General features: G+C 37.7%; 1 protein-coding gene across 3 annotated transcripts in view; it reads left to right on the top strand.

Annotated features, from left to right (window-relative positions):
• The window catches only part of VAV3 (vav guanine nucleotide exchange factor 3), a 202,070-nt gene that overhangs the window by 169,648 nt on the left and 8,565 nt on the right, over nucleotides 1-23,857 (top strand). For 2 of the 3 annotated variants that reach the window (XM_074832667.1, XM_074832666.1), the window contains exon 27: nucleotides 1,418-3,972. The exons of the other annotated variant lie outside the window; for it this stretch is intronic. In XM_074832667.1, the coding sequence (XP_074688768.1) occupies nucleotides 1,418-1,459 (42 nt within the window). In that variant the 3' untranslated portion in view covers nucleotides 1,460-3,972. Of the gene's footprint in view, nucleotides 1-1,417; nucleotides 3,973-23,857 lie in introns of those variants that run through there. 3 annotated transcript variants of the gene reach the window in all.

Genomic DNA, 23,857 nt, shown 5'->3' with positions numbered 1-23,857 from the left:
AAGCTTAGGTTCCTGATGCTGTGGAAGTCTGTTTAGCAGTTTAACACTGAATGATTTCCACACCTTTCCACATTGCCAGCCTACAATGCAATGGAATCAGCCACCTTTTTTATAGGAGGCTGCTTCTTTGATCTCTAAAAATGTAGTACTCTGGGACTTGTGTGGAAGTAAATTTCAGTTTTGACCTATAAAAGCTATATTGTTTCAATCTTAGTATATCGCTTTTTAATGCAGATTAGTCAGAAGTATTTGAGGCTGCTGTTTCCATGTCAAAAAGGCTGAAATGCAGGGTCAAGGAATGCGAGGTGGAAAAAAGTAGATTGGCTGGAAGCTGGATATGGAAGTTGCAAGTCTGATTGAAGTAGATGTCCAGATCTACTGCTTTATGCAGTTTGGAGAATATTTTTTTTTTGAATGTACATGAGCCTGGTTATGATCTTTAAGTGAAATGGTCAATTAGACGAGACATAGGGAAGCAGAAAAAATAGTGGTCATCCTATATATGTTTTACATCCGAAGAAAATTGAGCATCTCATTCTAATGCACCTACCCACATCTTGAAGGATGCCCCTGTTATATGCTAACGTTCTTTCTGATAGCTTTCCCTACCTGGATTTGAGATCATAAACTCACTTCTGGAGGTATTTTGGCAAGGTAGTTTAAAACAAAATTTATGCAGTTACTCCTTCCAATCATGCTTTACGTTTGGTTTTGAGGTCTTTGAGTGTTAAATAGACTTAGATATAAAAAAGTCTGAGTGAAAAACCTAAAATGAATAGATAATAAGAAATATATGACATCGCTTCCCTGTATGTCTTATATAATCCTTATTTGACACATCATTAATTTCAGAATGGAGATGGCATTATAACTTACGAAGTGTAAAACACTGGACTTTGTCTTCCAGTTCTGTCTTATTTAAAACTCCTGTTGGTGGCAGTGGAATTTAACTCCATGTAATGCAATCAAATTGGTCACTATTTCCTTTGTAAGAGAATGCCCTGGACCTAACTGAAGCCTGTTAAATATTTAACTGCTCATTCAAAAAATAGCATCATCCTGCCAATAGTAAAACTACTTCTGCTCTTGGCATTTCTGGACTTTTTTCTGAATGCTTAGACTTCCAATTTGGGCAAAAGTTTGCTTTGTTTTGGTGGTGGGGTTTTTTTTTTTGTGTGGTGCTTTTTTTTTTTTTTTTTTTTTTTGAGGGGATGGGGAGGGGTTTAGTCTCCAAATTGTCATATCTGCAAGTTACTCTTTTATTTAGGGTACTTACCCTAACTGTGGCAGGTCAGTCAAGTTTATCTTTGTAATCTTATATTTACTGAACAGACCCATCCTTGTTTTGCCTAGTTCAGACATTTAAAAAAACCTGTGCATCTCATGTATTATTTTGTTCTGCTTTTCCCCTTTTTAGGTGGGCTGGTTTCCATCAACTTATGTTGAAGAGGACGAATGAATTAAAACCTTTCCTCTGCTGACCAGCAGTTTCAGGGATTGTAAACATTTAATATCTTCAAAGTGTTATTGGTCTTGTTAAGTATTTAAAAAGCAGCATTCTTGTCTCTCTGAACCTTCCAGTCTTAATGTTGGGATTTATACAGAAGTTTGTGCTGACAGATTATTATCTTGCCCAGAGCTGTGCAAGAAACAACCTGCCAGTTTGCCATCGCTGGGGATCAGTACAAAGTCCAACCTTCACCCTCCCAGAAGAACTCTGGAAAACAAATTTCTTTATGCTCCTTTTCATTTCACCCTGTACTACACCATGAATACTAGCTATGGCTGAATATTTAATGTCTCTTTTCTTCTAGCTAACATCTGTGATGGTACAAGGAGAATGAAGGCTTGTTATTCCTTATCATGGCATGCAGAAAACAGAGTTCAGTCATTCCAGTGGGCATAAAGTATAGTCAGTAGACTTGTCTTGAAACATCAAACTACTTATCACCTTACAAGCAGTTTTACACTCTCAAAAACTTTCTGAAGGAAATAGGTAGTAAACATGAGTAGCATTCATGCATATATAATTAGTTAACTGACTACTTTGAGGTCCTGCCTAAATCTTCTAACAATTTGTTTAAAGACAGCATTTTTAAAAGGCGTAGTGATGTGGTATTGCTTGAAAAAGAGTCCACAAAGTGAAATTCTGGGATCCTTTCTTTGTCACTGCAAGTCCTTCTGTGTGAAGTTTTTTCGTTTAAGCAGTTGACCATAAAAGTGCAACTGAGGATAGTCACGACAAGATGAGTTTTAAAATTTTCAGGGTTAATATTAAATAAATATTGTAGATTTATTCTGTAGGAGAGTATACTAATGCAAGATGATGTCAGTTTTCAAGAACAAAACTTTATCTTAACATCTTGATTGATTTAGATGAACTTTGGTGCTTCCAACTCTAAACTGTCTTTCCTAGTTAGGCAGGACTTTTTACCACCTTTTGTGCTCTTATGAGGTAATACAAAGGGAACTTGCAGACTTCTTCATGCCCTTTTCTCTCTTGTTCCCTGAGATGCTAACAGCAGTTCAGTGAGTGAGTGGTCTTGTTGCAGTGCTATGAACATCTCCAAGGAAAAATGTGGCTAGGTTAGCTAGCTTGACATATCAGGCCTTGTGAAGTGGTGTGCACCCCTTGGTGAGGCAGTGTTTTAATGTATTTATGGAAGGTCAGAAGTGCTGTAGTTATAAGCGAGAATAAATGTGGGTGATGTCTTCAGATGTGCAGTTTCAAATATTTAGGTAATGGCTAATCTGTCTTGAAAACTTCAGAGAAAATAAAGCTCTTAAATGCATTTTCTTTCTACAGTAACATTGACCAATCAAGAAAAGTTAATTCATCCTGTCTCACATCCTCTCTTTTGCTTCTCCCTGTCCTTTTTTCACACAGGCATTTTGCAGTTAGTGTGCGTAGACACTGCACAATTTACCAGTGCGGTTTTTCCCACTCTACAAGCAACATAATATCCACTGTTCATCCACAGAGCAGAATCTGCTAGTACGAATTTCAGATTCTTTTTTGCTGTCCCCAGTATTCTTTGCTTCTTTCTGGTCTCCTTCTGCCCATCAGGAAGAACCAAGTACAGCACAGAGGGTTTACAGTAATTTCCTTTGTCTCTGCAACCATCTTACCCATCTTACCCCTAGCATACACTGCTTTGAGACCAGGTGAAAGAGAGGATCTTCTAATTAGAAATTCTCCACTTGTGAGATTCAGCCTTGCAGATGAATTTCTGCTGATGCTCTTAACTTTTCAAGGATTTACCTCAAAATCAGTGAACTGTGATTGTGTTGAGTACGTTACTTGATGGAACAATTGAGAGCATTTGTAAGTATGTAGATTATGCATAAAACATATTTTGTAAATGATGTGTACAGCAGCATAGACTATACTGTCTTTAATCATGTTTTGCCATGCAGTTTTATTGTCTGTTGTGAGCTTGATCCTATATTCCTTAAGTAGACAAAGTCGATTCTTTCACAGTTTTGCCTGCTCAAGGGGTAGAGGAATAGGCTCTAGGCCTGTGAAGTGTTTAGTGCTTTGTTGTCATGTAGTTCTGAGAAGAGGCAGTTTAATTCGAGTAGAGAAATACATCAGTCATTTTCAACAGCTTGCTTTTAGAATAATTTTGAGTAGTTTCTCCATCCTAAAGTTGCTGTAAAGCTTTTAAGCAATTCCTGAGTCTAGTAATCAGCCTTTGAGAAGAATGAAAGCCATAGCTAAACTTACTTTGGTGGCATAAATCTACATATCATTGTCTGTGTTTAATGCCCTGTATTGATTGAGTTAATGCTGCGTCTTAAACTATATTTTGAGTACCAAAGACTTGCAAAATATGCTGGAGTGTCTCCTTCATGTGCTGCTTTTGCCTGTATGGAGGTTTTGTTGTCATGCAATAATGGAGTTACAGTACTTTAATTTGTACTATTTTGTAAATATGTTAAATATAATAAACTGGTTAATTTTTTGTTTAATGGTATGTGTCAAAATGCTTAGTTGGCTAGTATGAAGGTTGTACTTCGTTTGTTTAACCACCTTCTTACTGTGAACAGAAGTTGATAATGTTCTGTTTTGGTTTCCCAGATGTGTATAATCCTTGTTTAGCTGTAAAACTGAGCTGTCAATATAAGTGGGATAGTATAGCTTCCTTGAGAGCTTTTTACTGTTGGGATAATTTGCCTTCTGCCACATCCAGGAAGGTGGTGGGGTTTTTTGCTTTGTTTTTTAGCTATAGAGAATATTGTGGAATCAGTCATATACTATTGATTTTTGTCTGTCAATGATGATACTTGTAGGTTTTTTTGATGGAAAAGAAGTTGTTCTTAAAAAGTGTCCTTTTATGTGTCATGTTTCATAGCAATGTCATTTCTCTTCCACCTTCTGTTTTCTCCCTCTGTCATATGTGAATTAACATACAAATTCCAGTTAATTGAGCTCAAATCTGAAAATATAGTCTGTGTCTAATTTCATGGATTGATAAGCTTTTCGTGGTGTAAGCCATCCATGCATTTTTTACAGTATTCATTATTAATATGTTTATAAAAATATTTCTGGACAGTTGAATTAATTCAGCAAGGTCAGTGATGATATAATTGCAGTGTTGTTTCATTGTGTCCCTTCTATTTTTCAGTAGCAGGTATCTTCTTGTGGAACTGCCCTTCTAATAGATAATTATTAAACTTAATGAGGCATTTACACATCTCTACAGATATAAGGCATAATTTTCCTGTCACCCATGAACATATCACATAACTAAGAGTCACACGTAACGCAAGATGCAAAAATGTTTCTCAATTAAATTCTCTTGTTAACAATATCACACTCAGTCACAGACGTTCTCCTTCCCCTTATATGCGAGAAGAGATGTGTGTCTGATGGGTGAGAAATTGAGAGAGCGCTGTAATTAGGGCGTAAGAACCACTTGTGACTGTGTTCTGCATAATTTTTTCAGTTATAAGGCTTGGAAGCTTATTTGAAAATCTCAGCTTGAAAAAAACCAATCTAACTTGAACAATGAAAATTATGCCAACCAGGATATATTTCTCCTTTGCCTCACAGGCAAACTCTAGATGCTGTATGAAGGGGAAGAAAAGGTTTATTCTCAAGGTTTTAGCAGCTCATAAAGCGGAGAGAGAGGTGCTGTCTATAAAAGAAAAAAGTGGGGCTTGTTTATACAAAATACCCAGCCTCAGACCCGGGTTTTGTTCTGTTGACTTTGATGTTCATTGCAAAAATGTTTGTTTCTATTTCATGATCAATGTTGCCAACACTTTGGAAAAAGAGCTGCAACAGCAAATATAATTTATGCATTAGCACTGTCACCAACTGTATTGACACTACAGTAAATGAACTCTTGTCTCTTTGCTACGAACGGGGCTGCTGAGAACCTTACATTACTATTTTATCTGAAACTCAAGTTCTTCTGTGCAGAGAGCACTTGCTTACTCCATTTGAGTGACAGAGGAAGCACTCCTCTCCATTTTCTTGCTGAGGATGATGTTATATGGCATGGAATATCTCTTTTGTTAGTTTGAGTCATCTACCTGGTTGTGTCCCCTCCCAGCTTCTATTCCCTGGGGTGTGAGGGCACCGAGTAAGAAACATAGAAGGACTTGATGCAATGCAACACTGTTCAGCAATAGCTAAAACATCAGTGTGTTGTCAGCAGTGTTTCAGTCGCAGATCTGAAATACAGCAGGGTAAGAGCTGGTATGAGGAAAGTTAATGCCATTTTGGTCAGACCCAGTACAGCAGGCATAAAGGTAAAACAACCGGCAGAGATGCTGTGTGTATATGTAACGCACCGTGCTTTAGCAAGCCACAATAGTAGCTGTTCTCATCAAATTCAGGTGGGGTCATCACTGGCATACAACTTTGAATCTTGGAATGTGTTCATTTAAGATACAGACGTCAATACATTCTCTAGCCTTTCTTGAAACGTGCCATGGAATTTTAGCTCTTACCTAGATGTCCACTATATGGAGGAGGGGTAGTTTTGAGTAACTTCATAAAGCTGTGAGATGAGCTGTTAATGGTACGTACTTTTTCACAAAATGCTGAAATGTACGATGCATGTATAATTAGCTAATAGAACTATAGAAAGGATTTAGCATCAGAAATTGACTGCAGAAGGGTGATTCATTGCATTATCTCAGCAACTTCCTTTTCAAGAACAGAGTGCTGTTTGTTTTTATAGCAAATGAGATTTGAGTTTCTAATTTAGTTTTATAATTCCTGATCTGCTGCAGTGTATTCTGCCCATTCATTATAAGGATCTCTGCTGCTTACATGACTGTGAAGTTAGATTTTATTTAATAAGCCACCTGAAATGTTTGAGTTATGGTGACTTTGAGTTACAGTTTTTTACCAGCTAATGTGCTTTTCACAAAACATGTGAGTTCATTTTAAAATGTTGCAATCTGACCTTAAGTAAACTCATAGTTACAACAAATGGCAGGTTTGGAGGTGGCTGTTTGCCAAGGGTCATGAGGCTAGTTTGCTTCTTTCAGAAATGTGTTTTTATATTAATAGCATAATATGTGGCTTTAGGAAGAACATAAATAGAAAAGATCAGAGAACAAGAAGTAAAAACTTGATACCATATGTGTTAGAAACCACCTGGTGTGTGATAACTTTTCTGAATGATTGCCCAAAATATTAAATGTCTATTGATAGCATTGGATTGGAAACAGAAATTCTCTAATGCTTCTATATGAGGAAACTTTGCTAATGTGGTAGAGGGATCAAGGACCCTTGGACTTGGTCCCAGTCTTACCAGATAACTCTGTAAATCTGTCTTCAATTAGTTGTATTTCTTCCCAAAGCAATTAAGAGGCTTCCTCAGGGAGATGCAATATTGTTCCTAGGATTATAATTACTTGTGTAAGGCTAATCGAAATATGTATAATTGAAGGAACCTTTTTCTCTGGTAGTTTTACAGTCAGTGTCTGTGTAGCTTGTAAGCTGTTAATAACGTGGAATGTGCCAGGAGGCCCCCATCCTACTAAGTTAGCAGGTGATGTACAAAACACCTTTCCTACCTCTTCTCACAGATATTTTGTTTTTTGAATCCTGAGATTTTTCCTTTCCCCTTTAAAAGGCCAGTTAGTTAAATACAGTGTGAACGCAGTGGCTTGGGAGCTTTTTCTCCTTTGCTTCCCTACTGCCTAAGATAGACTCCTCAGAATGGCTATAAGAAAACTTTTTGTTTTGATGTAAGAGAGGGGAATGCTTACCTCAGAGGAATTTGTAGGCCAGTTTTATTCATTCAATTTGAGGTGTCTCTGAATATAGCTTCATTACACTTACACTGTCTTGTCTTTGTGATGGATGAAAGATTGAATTCCATGGAACTGTGTGTTCTGTAATGTTTTGGGTGTGACTCTTCGGTGTCATCTAAGTGTTTTGATTGAAAGATTGAAATAACAATTGAATGTATTACACACTGAACAGGAACCTGTTTTTCATTCTTTTTTTTTTTTTTTACCCCCCAAAATCATAGAGACTTATCAAATTCAATTGAGGTGTGGTGTACAAGTCAACATGCTTAATCCCATAAGTATGTAAATTGTCAGGAATATTAACATGGAGAGAAGAGAAGAGAAATACCGGCAGATCATAAAACCAATCATGCCTGATTTTTGTTCTGGTAATACTAATTTTTATTGTTAAGGGAAGGACAGGATCAGACTTCATTACCTATTATATCAGCTGTTCTATTCCCAAGTAGAGGATGCAATAGCAGGTCTTCTATTCATATTTTATTTTAAAAAGAGAGATTTATTGTTCTCACAATTGTGTAGCAATATAAGCATATCCAGTTGGATCAGGTAAAGTCAGGCATTAGAAGATTAAAAGGCAGATCGTTCTTCAAATCAGTATGTCACTGACTTTTTCTAGATACTAAGTTGTGGAAAATCAAGCCCCAGCAATCTAAACAAAATCTAGATACAGCTTTTCGGTCTTTGCAACTTTGATTCACACTTTGGGGAAACATACCTTTTCTCCTACGTTCTCCAGAACATGGGAATTCAGGCTTAGTCTTCCTGTCACGGAAGTCTGATTATAACTCCAGATTTATACAATAAGACCTTTTTATTTTGTATCTTCTGGGGCATGCTAGTAAACACTCATATAAGTATACAAAACATTTATATAGAAAAGACTGCCTACTACCCCAATGAACCCCATGGCTTTGGAAAAAACAAGCTTCCAAAAGCAATGATTCCCTGCTTGCGCTTTCTTCATTTTCAAATCTTTGAGGGTCTCAGTCTGTCTTCAGGGAGTTCAGTTTTATACTGCACTCAGGGATGTCTATTTCAAATGTGACCTTCCCCCCATAAACAAATTCTTGACAAACGCTACTTTTTCTTGTCTAGAAAATATATTCAGAATACTTTCAATGATGTCATGCAAGCATGGGCTGTGAGTGGGCTGGAGGACAGGATTTTAACTCACTCAGATACTGACAAATTGGTAATTAAGAAAAGAGGATGCAATTAAACAAGAATATCTGTGAAGCTATATTTGCAGGTGGAAAGAATTGACTACACTAGTTAAGACTGGGCAACTTCTGGCTAAGCAGCAGTACTGTATTAAAGGATGGAGGGAGAAAAGTAAAAGGAAGTCATGGACAGAACATAACAGGATTTTACTGTGAAGAAGGTAAATAATGTCTTGGTGTATAGTAATGGGAACATCATCTATAAAATGTGAAGTTATTTAATTCATTTCTGGTAAGGCTTCAACTGAAGTAGTTTGTTCAGCTTTGGGCACTAAATTTTGTGTAAGATACAGTCTCATTGAAAATATTCCTGAAGAGCCTAACAAAGAAGCATGAAGAAACGGGCGTTGTTTGAACCAAATTACAAATGCAAGATTGTCTGGGGAAATTGTGGAATCGCCAACACTGGAAGTTTTTGAGATACAGTTAGCTAAATATATGTGAGGGATACTTTAGTTAAAGATGCCCAAGTTACATACCACATGTTCTTTCGGACCTCCTGCTGTACTGCCTTTCTGTAATTGTCTCTCAGCTGTGCAGTGCTTCAATCAACTGCTGGTGTTTGCCAAAATCCCATGGAAATGTTACACCGATGTAGAGAGGGAAAGATATACAAAAGGTAGTAAGGTGAACATCCAACATCGAGCTAGCAGGCTGCTAAATATGCAAAGAGTTTGAATGTTTATGAATTAAAACAGTTTCTTCAGAAGATGCAGTTGGCTCATGTTTATCTCACAGTAGTGTAAAAATGGTGTAAAACCACAGTTTTAAGAGTTGGTTCACAGTGGGAAGCATGAGCTAAACAGCATTATTACAGTTTATAAGTTTGTTTTTGATAGAACATACTGTTGCAACATATGCAGTGTGTCAAAATCAAAACTTTTCTTAAAATATGCATTGATTTCTGGGAAGGTTAACAAGGAAGGCAGCTCAGGTACCATGTCTTTCTACTCAGTTCCAAACAGATGGAAAATGAAAGATCCGAGGAAGAGATGACTTCAAGCATCCTTCCCTCAAATCATCCGAAACCACATTTTTATAAAACAAACCCAGTTTGTTTAGTTCTGAATACTAGTGCTAAGACTAACTCTGTTTTTTTCTGTTTGACTTTTTCTAGATTAATAACAAATAAGTGTTAGCTTTTGGCATGACATCCTTTTTCTCTGTTCTAAACATATATAAAGAGATGCAATGGTTTGTTTTACACACAGCTGAATTTAGTCTCAATTTTCGGATTGTCACGAGTATTTTGTAGTTATCAGTGAAATAAATTAACAAGCACAGAAAACCTGTAGTCCAAATAGAATACATCTAGTCAGTAAGACTAATAAACCTAGGTATTTTCTCTTTCTGGCTCTTCATCAGGAACTCACTATGAAGAAAAAAGTTTTATTTGAATGTTACTGCACGAGCAGTTCTAATTACTAATAGAATTCATCAAACCATTTAGTAGTGTAGTGACATTAAGTAATAATTAATAGACCGTGTGATGTGTGGCTGCATGAAGTGACAATGATTAACCTGTGACATAACAGAATGTGCCTGGAGAACAATTGGCGTGTGATGTGACACTGTTCGTTCTTCCCTGTGTCACTGGAGGTTGGCCTGTCTCCACTCATAAAATGAAACTGGGTTCAAAATCCAGAACCTGTTAATGTGACTGGTGTTTGGAGCATATGCATGATTCTCTACACATCAGCCTGAATTTTGACATGGTGCTGGAACCTCTTCTCGTTGTGGCTACTTGTTTTGGAGCCAGTATTAATGTGTCCTTATGTGGCTCCCCTCTGCCTTCAAAGAGTTGGCAAAATGTCAGGATTTGCTCTACTGATGTATTAATTTTTTAATAAATTCTATAAACTATATTATCTAGACACTTGAAGTTACAGCTATATCTATATGATAATATCATGTTATATAGTATGCATTCAGATGTGCATACAGAATATTCTTTGTGGTCTGTGTGGTTAGCCAGTGTTTAGAATCTTGCTGCTTTTAGAAGAAATTGGGGGAAATAACAATGTATTTCATTGGTGTAGCCAATATACTTAAAAAGAGTATTCAAATTTTTCTGTTTTCCAGACCAAGAATCAGTTTTCTTTCCAGAGATCAAGATTTCTGGTGAATACGTTGTTAAAAATCCCCGCCCTTTTAATCTCATTAGTGGCTTTCTTCTCTGCTTGTATATTGCTTCCCTGGTTTCTTACGCTTTTTTGTTTCCTTTCTTCCTCTCCCTCTCCTCTAACAACATGAACAAAAGAACACTTCAGTTGACCCCTCATCCCTGTTTTAGGAAGCAATACCCAGAGAGGCTTTTTGCCAGCCTGAGTTAGGTTTTCACAAGGAGTACCTTGCCTTGGGCAGTAGTTTCTTATTATACTTACCAGTGCAAGAAGCATTTAATGTATTTTTTCATATAGTTAGCGTGAAAAATGCCTAGTAGAGCATTAACTTCAACTTTTGAAGTATACATATTAAAGCAGCCCAGAACACTTTCCAGCCCCGTAACAGAGCATGGTGCGTGTATATCAAAACTCTATGGAATACAGGTAGTAAATTTAGTGGCAAAACACAGACTTCATCAAGTATAATCAACATTTCCTGTTTATTTAAAAGTGAGCATTTCTTGTAGATATTGAATTTTTCATTTATTTATTTGGAAAAATATTAACATCATGTATTGAATGATTTGGTAAGAAAATCACCATATCACCTACTCAGTGGTGGCATTTTCTTATGTAAGAGTTTATAGGACACTCTGGGTTTGGCTTCTTGCAAGACTGAGAGGAATTTTGTTGTAAGAGGGAACTGAAATTCATTTTAACAACATTCTATTGAGTAGTGGAACTTTCTAGAAATCTTATATCAAAATAGTTTGTACAGTTTTTATACTTAAGTGATCTGTTGTGATCATGCAACAAAATAGCTTGTTATAGGGAGGGGGGAAAACTCTAAACTGAAATATCCTTTAAATGTAGCGGGTTACTTTCAAGATCAGAATTCACTATTACACTTTCTAGCATAACAGTAGGATCATATTATATTTTCTTTTAAGCTTCTAAGATAAAAAAAATATCTGAAGCACACACCATGGGAATGTAGAATATAGCCAAGCAGCTCAAGCTTGACCAGAAGTGATAAGTTCAGTTGTAACTGTGGACCTTTCATTGTCAAAAGGACACAGGCTGGTGCAAACTGAAGCCGTATGGATCAGTCAAGATGTGTGCTCTTGAGAATTATTCAGTTGCATGAGTTTTAGCAGTGATCGTGCCTGAGGCCATCACAGAGTAAGTCATAGTTCTCTGGCAATCACATAAAATAACTGCCCAGAAAATTATATTGCAGATGCATCTCAAGCAAACTGGTCTGCAGTGCATAGGGAGGAACACGTCAGCGTCCTTGTATCACATGTGTGAAAGCTGAGGTTAAAGCCATAACCCCAGAGTTGCACAGAGGCCTCAACTTCAATTACTGCAGTGGGAGCTAAGCATTCCTAAGCCTGAGCCTAAAAGCTACAGTAATCCTAGAGTGTCAGAAATAAAGTAGACCAAAAATCAAGATCTATTGCTTTTACCCAGCTCTGACGTTCTTTAAAGGAAATGCTTTGAGAACAGCTTTATGGAATTTGGATGCCTGATATTTCTGACAAAACTCTCTAGGATGAAGAATGTGCTGATGAAAGTTTGAGGAGCATTAATGATGACTGCATCCTTCCTGTTCAGTATTACTTGCTTGGGGTTTCTGATTCCAACGGTAAATGCAGAAGAAACCTATGTATTTTCACTTTTGTTGGATTCAGTTACAATTTACCTAAAGGACAACAAAGCCCTATTAGCTGAAAAAAGGCTACTCTGTCTGTTCTTGAATTCTTGAGACTGAGAAACTAATGTCATTCTTACTAAACATGTTAGTGTTACGAATTAAAAAGAAGCAACCTTCTATCTATCTACTTTTTTAATGATAAAAGATGGTCAACAACTGTCCTACAGGCAACAAATTCTGGAGGTTCAGATTAAGTTTACATCTCAATCCAAACATACTAAAATGAAAAACATGCAGTTACCAGTACTAAAGAGCTATAGGTCTATTTGTAGAAATGTTATGCACTAACTAGGTGAACAGAAGTATGAAACTTGACAATAGAAATCTACGGGTGCTCAGGCAATTTGCTGACTTGAATGGAACTTTATGATACTGCAGTGTAGTCTCAGATAAGATGATGTTCACTTTTAAAGACACAATAGATATTGCTGGGAATTTGTAATTTATGGGTATTGCAGAAATGATCAACAAGGATTCGAAGATAATCTGTTTAAATCCTATAGAGAAAAAGTTGTAAACTCTCCAGGTAATGGCTGTGACAAAAGATGCCACCTGCATAGACTATGTTTCCTTCTTCTAGTATGGGCAGAAATGGTCAAGGGCAGATTTACTTTCTTTCAGTGCCAAAAAACTGCTGACCACTTGAGTGCTGCTCCCTGGAGTGCCTTGAACCAGTGCTTACTGGTTAGTGGTTAGATAAGTGTTTTCATATTTTTAGAATTCTGCATGTAGCTAAGAATTCTTAGTAGGTATACAGAAAGGGCTATATAGCAGAAAGGTGCCTGAATGGTAAGTGATGATGTTTATCAAATTTCTTTTATTTTCCTCTTCTCTTATTTCCCTTTCCCTAATTTTAGGAGCTGTTGAAAAGCATGTGTTCTCTTGTGTTATTTACATTGTCAGACTTGGAAAGTTTATTACCTGACAAAGAAAGTGGTTTAGTGGTTCCTATGTGCTATATGAACTGTTGATTTGTTTAGCTTGCTTTCTCTGAGGCATGCTGATATGTTACACTGGAGTTGGGTGACTGTTTACAGACACTGTTCACAGTAACTGTGAATCCCTTGTAATCAGCCAGTACTTTTGCCTGGTTCTACATATAAATCAATAGTCTTTGCGCAGCTGAACAGATCATGTAATTTCTCATAAAACTAAACAAGCAGTAGCATGATGATATTATCGCCTAAAAACAGGTGCTAGAACTAAATAAATGGTTTTATTGATTCTCTTAGGTTTAATTAAAATTTCAGAAAATCCCCACTCTCTCTTGCTTTGGCCTTGTGATTTATCAATACAGTGTAGGCATGGTTTCCTTGTTCGTAAAGTACCAGAAACTAATAAGTAACATCATACTTAGACCTAAGGATATATTCTACAGTGTTTATACATGGGAAAAGTAGATACTTGTAGTGAAGAGATTACTACCCCAAAGGCTTTTTCTTTTTTAAGGTTTCCCTCTTCATAATGATGTTAGAAATTGATTGTTTTAGAGAATTTGAGAATTCTATTGCTGAAGAAAAGTGTGATATTTGTGAGGGGTGGGGCAAGGGCTGTGTGTGCGCAAAAAACCCGATCTATGTGAGTGACAATGACAAAGCAGTGGTCCTGAATGGCAGAGTATTTTGAAATCTGGGTAGAATGCAAAGGGATATTTTAAATTCACTTTTAGAAAAACACCTAAGTTTCCAGCTACTGCAGAACAAGTAACAGTTGATCAGTAAGGTGAAGCATAAGTCAGTGGATTGTGAAGAGCTGCTCTAATGGTATTTCTGTCACCCATTTCCCCCACAGCTGGCACAAGGATCTTCTGACTTGTTTGGCAGTGACTGGTGGCCAGCATAAAAAAAAACAATCCCGAAGTGTGGATTGCCCAGTACTACAGATACATGGGCAAAGTCCACTTATGATTTGTATCCATTATACCTCAGAGGGAGACAAGGACTACAACCAGTGCATTTGAATGCAGGAAATCAGACACTACTATGTTTTAAATGCATGCTGGAAGATGTTAAGTCTGTTAACTTGTTATGCTTAGTGCAGTCCTATAGAGACAGGATTCAGGGTAAGCTTTTGATCAATATTTTAATCATTGCTGTGGTGGAAAAACTGCTAGCCGGAGAGGCAGAGATCTCTGCTAGGACTGGGGAGAGAAGAGATTAGTTCAGGGGCACCCTACAGGGTACAGCCTAAACTTGTACTGGAAGGCAAGAGACATTTTAAAAGAATGACATATAATTCTAGCATGCAATGTCCCTGTAGGAAATGCAAGTCAAGTACACCAATAAATGAAAGAGGAAAATGCCATGGAAGGCAGTAAATCAAAAAGTAATTGATTGGAATATTTAGAGAGCTTAATTTCAATTACTGAAAGTGAGACAATGGCATACTGCAGAAGTCTGAGGTTTGGAAGGAGATAGTTGCAGTACTTACTGTTCAGCCCTCTTCGTTACTTCCCAGAAAGGGTGTGCTGGAGGAGCACAGGAGCTGGCCCTGGAGGACATGGCCATCCTCATTTTGGTACGCTGTATAGCTTCAGTGTTTTCAATAGCTTGATAGTTTAAAATCAGTTTAAAACTGAAAAAGTCATTAAGCCCTAGATTTGGTGGGAACGGAAACTCCCTAGGAGCACTGCTGTTCCCTGGTTGGTGTGAAGCTCCTTGGGCACTGAGGGCACCCTAGTCTCAAAGTGCTACCATGTCCATTTGCTTTTGTGGCTTGTACTGTGTTGAATGCTTATTAGAACTAAATTAAGGTCAGTCAAGCTACTGATAATTCCAGTGAAGTTATACGCTTCTGTCATCTCTCCTACATTTTTCACTAGTAATTTCATGTTTGATTTTTGGTTATATTTTAACATTTTCAATTGAAATGGTAATTATTCTTTGTCAGAACCCAGCCATTACTCTTGTCAAAAAGACATATGATGCATTAGCTTAAGGGCAATTGCTAATAACTACGTGGGTGACATTCGGTTACATAGGATGGGCAAGTCCACATATATCTTTGTCAAGTGGTCAGAGTTTGCACATGCTGGAGTTTACACTATTTGGGAGTGCTGCGGAGCTAATCATGCAAAACCAAACCAAAACAATTTCAGTTTGGCTTTGATAACAATTTTGCTATAATTAACATCTGCTCTCTCCTGGGTTCATTGAAGTCTTTTTATGTTCATGTTTTATAACTGCAACTGAAATGAGCTTGCTGAGGAGAGTGCAAGGGGGAGCATTTGGTTGCCATACAGTCTTTCTACGCGTTTTTGATGACAAAGCTTTCTGATAACTGGGAGGAAGGGACCCAATGATATTTTCTTGCACTGTTTCTGCTTGTGCAAAATATCCTTTGCTTTGCTGGACCCCTACTATCCTGCTCATGTTATGTTTTCTTTCACTTGTTGCCTCTCAAGAATGTTTTGGAACATGATAAAACATCCTGTGTCTTGTTTCATTGCCAGTGGACCTGGGGGCCACATTTTAGAGTATTCAGATGCATTTGGGAATCCCATGTCATATCTGCATCTTTGGAACTTTAAAAATCAGGTTCCACTAATACAGCTGAAACAGGCCCAGGTGTTGTATCTGTTATAACAAGCAGAGTGGGAGTTTTCATCAACTGTGTATGAGGGAGGGGAATTAAGCTACTGTGCTGGTATGATGCAAATACATTTTATTTCCCTATGAAGAGAAAAATTCTTATGGCAAAGACTTTTTATTTATTTTAAGACTGAGGTTATGCAGTCTTCCTCACGTATTAACACACTGGCAAGCCTCCATTTTCTCACAGCATTTGAATTGATACATTTTCAGGACAAAGTTGAGGCTGCATTGAAGTCAGTGGCAGAACTCAGCAAAGTCAGGAAATGAATGAATTCTACTTTCAGTGATTAGTATACAGACATTGTTAACCATGCAGTTTGCCTTTAATTCTGTGCTGCTTTGCCCTTCTTCACCTCATTCAACAAGGAGAAGGAAAACAACGGATTATTTTACTTCATGGGTCCTTTCCATTTTCTTCCTGGTTTTACAGAAGACTTCTATACTGTAGTAGCAGTCACCACAGGAGTGTGTTTAAACGTTGTGACATTTCAAGTCCAAACCAGCAATGAACAGTATGACCATTTACATCTAATTATCTGAGCAGGTTGTACTTATAACGTCCCTTTAAGGCTTCAGGAGACCTGTATGATGTCCACTGCCACTTTTGTTCTGAAGAGATCCTCTGCTTATGGCTTGTCCCTTTCAGGATGAGAGGCTTGGGTTTGCTAATCTTCCTTTCTGCATCTCCCTATGCTGCTTGAGGGAAGCATATCCCAGACCCCTCTGACTACTTTATCAGTGTGTCCTATTTTTACGTACTTTCCTACTTCCCAGTAGTACCTGGCGAAGCCATGCTGTCCTTTGACAGTCAGTTGTCAGCTCTCACCCAATCCTACTGTGCTGGTATAGTGCAGTACTGCATCTTGTCTCTTTACAGGGAGTTCAGAGGTAGGTACAGACCATTCCTCCTTCTCAAATCACCAGTTTCTGTAATCACTTGCCTTCTAAAAGCAGTGTTTCTTACTTGTGCTTTTAGTTATGTAGGGTAGTCTAGCTAACCTGACCCCTAAACATTTAAAATGGCCCTTTTGGAGAGTAACATCTTTCAGCTGATAACCCGTCCCTTCGGTCATCTTTAACATTATTTTCCAAGTGATCATCCACATGGAAAAGACTGGTCCTCAGATGCACACACTGAGAACCTAGTAGCAAAAAATCCGCATGGATAGCACTGTGGGTATACAGAATGATTTCTTCCCAGCTGTTACAGCAATTCTTCCACCAGCATGTTTCCATCTCAGATCACCTTTAATTTGCATCAAGAAAGCATAAATCCTTTATGGAAGAATCCCACTTGTGTGTCTTCTGCAACAAGACACAGAAGTTGTGAAGACAAACTGGCTGCAAAATTTGCACAGATGCTGAGTTCCTAGAAATGCAAATGTACACAACCTTATAATTTTCTTCTAATAAGATATGAAGGAGTAGTAAATTTTTCCTTTCTGCATCTTACAGTAAAGCTCTCACTTGCAACCAGAGCAATTAGAACAAACCCCAAAGCTCCAAGGTTATGGCAGCATTTCTGCCAGTATTAAGAACTTTTTTTTTTTTTAATGAACAGGAGATGATTTAGGAATTTAGAATTTCTGGTGCAGTATCCATTTGAAAGCTGGGGGGCTGACTTTCCAGGCAGTCCTTGCCCTGGGGGAGTTTGCCTGAACCCATGACTTGTTTTCATCAAGGAACACTGATGTCCATCTTTGGGGTTTATTGAGTCACTGGTACATTAATGAGATGCAACTTTGTAGTTGCCTTTTCTTGAAATCTATGGTCATTAAAACTTAATTAACAAACAAGCAATGGTTCTTATCTGTTGTGATTCTTTTAAAAATTGTTTGGCACTGAAATTCACAAAGAATGAAAACCCAGAGCTGGTCAGTGAACGGCTGCAGTGCCTTACTCTACCAGCAAGAAAATGAAATGGAAATCATAGTCTGGAAGAGATGAAAGTGCAGGTATGTAACAAAGCAGTAAAAATTTTTCCAGCAATGTTTCCTGTCTCTCTTTGAAGACAATGAGTGTGATGATGCCATAACTTTAATGGGAACAGGAGCAGGCCCCCAGAGAAGAGTGGTGGGATACATTATGTAGCCCCCCCCTGCTAATAGTGCTGTTAAATAGCTTTGGTGTTGACTACAGAATTACCAGCTGCACACACTCTTGGCTGGAGAAAGAGAGTTGGGGAGATGTGAATATATGTGGGAACATCTGGTGTGGAAACTAATCAAACTGCACAGATTATTTTCTCTGTGTTTTGCTTGCTTGTTCTTCTCTATGCCAAAAAGGAGAACAGGAGGTGAGTGTCAAACCTCTTCAGACAGTGCAGCAAATACTCCTAGGAGGAAGAATATTTTTCTTCTCCTGAGATTCAAGTTATTTTTCTTGAAAATGAATCAATAGACCAACTTTTTTAGGAAAAGAAAAAGCAACTACTCTTCATAGGACGGATGTTTCCCCTTTCACCTGCCATGCATGTACCCATGCTCTGCCTGTGTATATAGGCAAAACTGCTCTTTGTTAGCCATCTATCTTCCTGTCTGAGAAGACATTTCTTTTCCCCATGTAGTCTGTTGCACTAATGTTCAGCTCTTGGTTTGGTTCTTGTGACAAAAATCAAAGTAATATTTAGCATGGCAATATCAGAACAACTGCAGATATCCTGAAAATTCTTATTTCGGATTAGATAGGTATATAGTTTTGAGCAAAATATTGTCTGCTGTAGTTCAGTTAACCAAAGCTCTGCATTATTTGTAACTGTGGTTTGCCTGTACAATTCTATGCCAGCTTGTCTTATCAGAACACGATGCTGACACCACGTCACATCTAATTAAATGAAATAATTGTCCTGTGTTGCTCAAGAGCTGTTTTGTGTTTGCATAAACTACACAAGCATTAGTATGCTTATGTGCATCCGAATGGCCTTCAGATGTTTGGTTAAACTGGGTGTTATGTTCTTTATAGCCACAAGATGTCAGGCTAATCTGAGTGAGGAGCAATACTCGGGGGGTTAGAGTACCGTGCGTCTCTATGTATGCATATATATTTATATGTCCGTGTGTGTATATATATAAATAAAAATGATGGTGAAGATAATGATTAAATCTTGGCTTTTTAAAGGCATCTAAAGAAGCCAATCAGTTCTTTCTAAAGCCCAAAGACTTTGGTACTTGCTTTCCTTAGAATGATTTAAAACTCTCAGCCCATCCTGTTTTAAGACACAACAAGGTGGAGAACCTGCATAGTGCCGACTTCTGTGCACTGAATGCAAGGATTTTGAGTTTGACCTGTTGTCCTCTGAGTCAGTGGCCCCAGCAACTTCAGTTGGGAGTGGAGGAAGTGAATAACGAGTCTGAAAATACAACCAACATGGTTCTAAGAAGGCTTTATAAACACCACCCCCCTCCTTCACCCCCACTTGCTCAACATTGTTGTAAGAAGCTTAGAAAGTTCTAAGGTGTACCAGAAACAAGATATGTTTTTGAAGATTGTACGGGTTGGGGACAGTTCTTTGGGTTTTTTTTGGTTTTGTAAGACCTGCTCCATGGCGCTTCTAAATTAGCAGAGAAACATTAAGGAGGCAGGACTTATTAATCAGCAACCTGACCTGCTCTCAGGAGTAGTGTTGTGCAGCAAAAAATTTTAATTGGGGCTAAACTAAAAAGTTTCTATATTAGTCAATGATGCTTTTGAAAAGTAAACCCATTTCCCCCCTTGACCTGCCAATAACCATTATTTCTGCTGTCCACATTACTGACCCTTTCCCCCACCCTCTGTCTATGTGTTTGCTCTCGCTGCCTCCCTCCCCGTTGCCCCATGCTGCTGGGGGTGATCCCTGCAGTCCCTGGCTGAGAGGTGATGCAGTGGCTCCTCTGCACTACACAGGCTCAGGCTCTGAGGAGCGCAGCTTTGGTTGCACAGATTGTCACCCCTTTCTTTCTCTGTTTTAATTAACACGGGTAACTACAGTCAAAGCACAGGCTCAGAGTGACAGAGACATTTCATAAAACTGTCACAGACCACGGGTATGTGCTCAGGTTTTGCACAGAATTTCATCTTACACTTGCTGCCATCATGCCTTTATATGCTGCGGCTATCATTTTGGATGGAAAAGAGTATTTGGTGACTCTTGTATTTAATACTTTCATGGTGCATTGCTTTTTTGCTGCAAAGGACCGTATTGGTGAAACGGATTCTGTTGACAAGGGACTCCAGAAGGTCTCTAAATCTTCTATACTAAGAAGCAGATAATGGGCAGAAAAACGTCCTTTAGCTGAGGGAAAAGTACAGAGGATAAGGTTGATTTAACTTAGAAAGTAATTTGCAAATGAGCAGGTGGGTAGATACTCAAACACAGTTATTACCTGTGTATGTTCACATAATATGTGAATACTTTCCTATGTAACAGAATTGAAATGTTTGGAAGGCCATATAAAATCTTCATTTAGCAAATACCATAAGCACATGAACACATATGTATATCAACCTACATAATTCCAATGCATGCATGTATTACTTAAATAATAGATGTACAGTTGAGTCCATCTTTAAAAGTTGCCTTTGTCTTGCTGTTGAAAGTCTATGCATTCCATTTCTTCCAGTTTTTGTCTTTTTGCTCCTTCGACTTCAGCCTTTTTTCAGAGACTATCCTTTCTGTATCTGAAAAATTTTGAGCCCAGTGTGAGAAGATTCAAGAATATGTCAGCTCATAATAATTGAGAATATGTACTATATCTTGAGCTGTGTCACATACTTTGAAGATGTGTATGTGCTGAAGAAGCTTGCACTTTGAGACAAAGATCATACAAAAAGAATGGTGTGAAACCTGCATGTAGACACACTAAGATCTTTATTTGTTAATAAAAGTACAGGCCCTGGATGGAACAGGATCTTCAAAGATGTGGGAGATTGCCAGTGCCAATCTGGTGCAGAGTAGTGACTTAAATTGATGACCCATTATGACTTTCAGTGTCATTCATGAAACAGATGTAGGCCTTAGTCTTTTTGTAAATGGATATGTGTTTCTGTCACCAAGGATCCAACATGTGGTAGTAACTGGTGAAGTGATGGGGAATTCGAGGGTATTTGCTTCTCAAGCACTGTGGTAATTTGGATTTATATTATTTCCTCCTCCTTAATTCAGCCTCAGTCATGAAGCAGCCTGGGGGGCACTGTGAGCTCCAACACAGATTATTTGACGTTAGCTCACTGTGTGTATGTTTGGGTACTGGTTTCCTGGTAATACAGTAGCTAGTTCCTACACTGGCAAAGATACAGAGTACGTGAATGAAAGCAACTCTTAATTTGAGTCATTTTATACCGGGTCTGTTTAGTTCATTTAGTCATGGAGTCATGACAAATTGGGCCAGAAAGGAGAAAGTTTCATATATCAGCCTAACAACCTGAAACGTCATTACTTTCCTCCTGTTCTTCTGAACCCTTGCTGATTTTGTACTGCTGCATGTGTCTGTCCTTGTTCCTTGTTCTCAGTGGATACCAAAGACATGCTAGGAAGCCTTTTACCAAGTTTTAGATGTATCTATAAGAAAAATGATGCAGGTTTAACAGCATGTGCAGGTATTTGTAGAAAAGCAAATGTGTTTCCCTCTTGGCTGTTTAGTTGTCTGTAACAATAATGTCATAAATAAATAATGTTTCCGTGAGGGAAAAGAGGAGATGTTTATCAGATAGGATACATGCCAGTTAGGATAACTCTGAACAAAATGTTAACACGGATTAAACAGGAAAACATGCTGCTGGCAAACAAATTGTTGGTGAAAACAGCTTCAGCTAGGGAGTTCCTTTCTCTGTTGGATAGGAATGGTGCCTGCCATGCAGACCAGCTTTTAAAATTAAGACATTTGTCACCAGAACTGCTGTGTCTGTGGAAACATTCAAATGAGAATAATTTAAGTGCTGCAATAGAATAATGCACAAGAAATAGTACATGGAACTGTACAAATGTTTCAGATTATAGTAGGATCAGAGAGATAATGCCTAAGGGATTACTTTTTCCTTTCCTGAAATTATTTTTCAATCGAATTTAAAACCTGATTCTGTTTTGTTGAAATCAAGGTGAGGCTTTCCTTTGCATTTAGTGGATTCTGGAGCAGGTCATTAAAGAATACGAACTGGTCAGTCCTTGGTGGATGAATCCTAATTGTCCACAGAATAGAGGCATCAGATACACTGAAGTTCTATGTTTTCTAATACTGTTTTGTCAATCTATTTCCTCTTTCTCTGAGGTCTGGTTTTGTGAGATGCAAGGCTAACTCATCTTCATTCCACTTCCACTTGGCTTCCTTTGCTAAGATTGACAGCTAGGGAAAAAACACTGATAGTTTTTGTTAATCAGTGTGCACATCTCCATTAGCAGCTGTACTAAGGCTGCCAACTAATTGCCACACAAGAATTACCGCTCAGGAACTCAAGTCAGCAGAAATAATGACAAAGCCATGCTCCACTCTTTGGGGTTTCTTTTAGTTGGTTTTGTTAAAGTTGTGGAGGTCTGGATGACTAATAGCATGCAAGTCACAAGTGAGAGTGCCTCAGAACAATCCTACCTCTTCTTATCCATCGAAAGCCATTTGAGGAAAATAAAGTAGGCATTATAGATTAGGAAGAAAAAAGGGGGCTTCAGTATTATTAATGTACATGCTCGTAGTTCCACATGTGCTTATGCTTTTTTTTTTTTAAATATGGTTACCATCCTGAACTGACTTCTATATTAGTCTTTGACATCTGTTACAGGAATTTTACATTTGTAGTTTTCCTCTCCCCTCTTTTAGAGGCATGTTTTTGCATGAGAGTTGGCACCTTTTTAATATCAGTAAATGGCCCTAATAAATAATCTGAAAAAGGAAAGCATGTAAAATTTCCTACTACAGAATCAAACTGATTAATCTGTGATTATCTGGTTATTGTTTATTTATGTGCTTCATCAGCCCATTGCACTTGCTTCAAAACACAGGAAAAATCTGGTGTCTAGTAGAAAGTATGCTTATTGGTTAAACTGGTGTATATATTTGGAGAATGGGAAGAAAGAAAAAAGTGGCAAGACAATGTTTGAAAGCAGCAGAAGAAAATGCAGAGACCTTAGAGATAGATGAATTATGAAGAAGGTAAGTACTTTCAATCAGTTGCTCTCTATTGGCTTGAGGGTAATCTCTGCCATATTACAATGTATTGATTTATGGACTAATTAGTTGTACAAAACAAAAATATTTATAGAAAATATTTCTCTCAAGCAGCCACCAAACCAACCAAACAATAGGAAAATGGATTTTGTGTATTAAAAAATTAAATTCAATATATATTTATGAGCCCATTCAAAATGTAGTCTTTTTGCTACCAGATTTCCAGTAAGCAGAAATATCTATGTATCAAAACCTAATTGTGTCAGTATCTAGACATTTATGGAAGAAATTAAATGCCTAAGCTATAGGTATTTCAAGCTATAAAAGATATTATATACTAATTTGTAAAGTCATAATATTATTATTATATGAGCTTTATACATCCAGTAAAGAAAAAATCAGACAAGCAGGGGGAAAAAAACCCATAGCCATCTCTTTCTTTTGGAAGAGGACTTTAGTGTTTTAATATTTTTTTTTTTCCCTGTATGCATGTCATTTAATTTCGCAGACTGTTAAGATGCTTCCAATTACTTTGACTCATATATAACATCCCTTCAAAAAACAGTAGTTGTGGTTTCCTTCTAGCCTTAGATTGAAGTGCAAAAGAGAAAAACCCAAAACAGCAAAATCAAATGTGTGAGTTACATATCACAACATTGAAACTCCAAGCATGGTAGGCAAAGACAATGTTTTGGGAGGTGTAATGTAAAATAGACTTGCATAAGATATTTGAAGTAAGTGGGTGGCAAATACATGCAGATGGAAGACTATTTAACTTCAGATTTGTGTAATTTGGATGGAGTAGGGA

Source organism: Strix aluco, chromosome 8, assembly GCF_031877795.1.
Source record: "Strix aluco isolate bStrAlu1 chromosome 8, bStrAlu1.hap1, whole genome shotgun sequence".
NCBI classification, from domain to species: Eukaryota; Metazoa; Chordata; class Aves; order Strigiformes; family Strigidae; genus Strix; species Strix aluco.
Note: the sequence above shows the minus strand (reverse complement) of the source record. Positions and strands in the feature narration are given on the sequence as shown.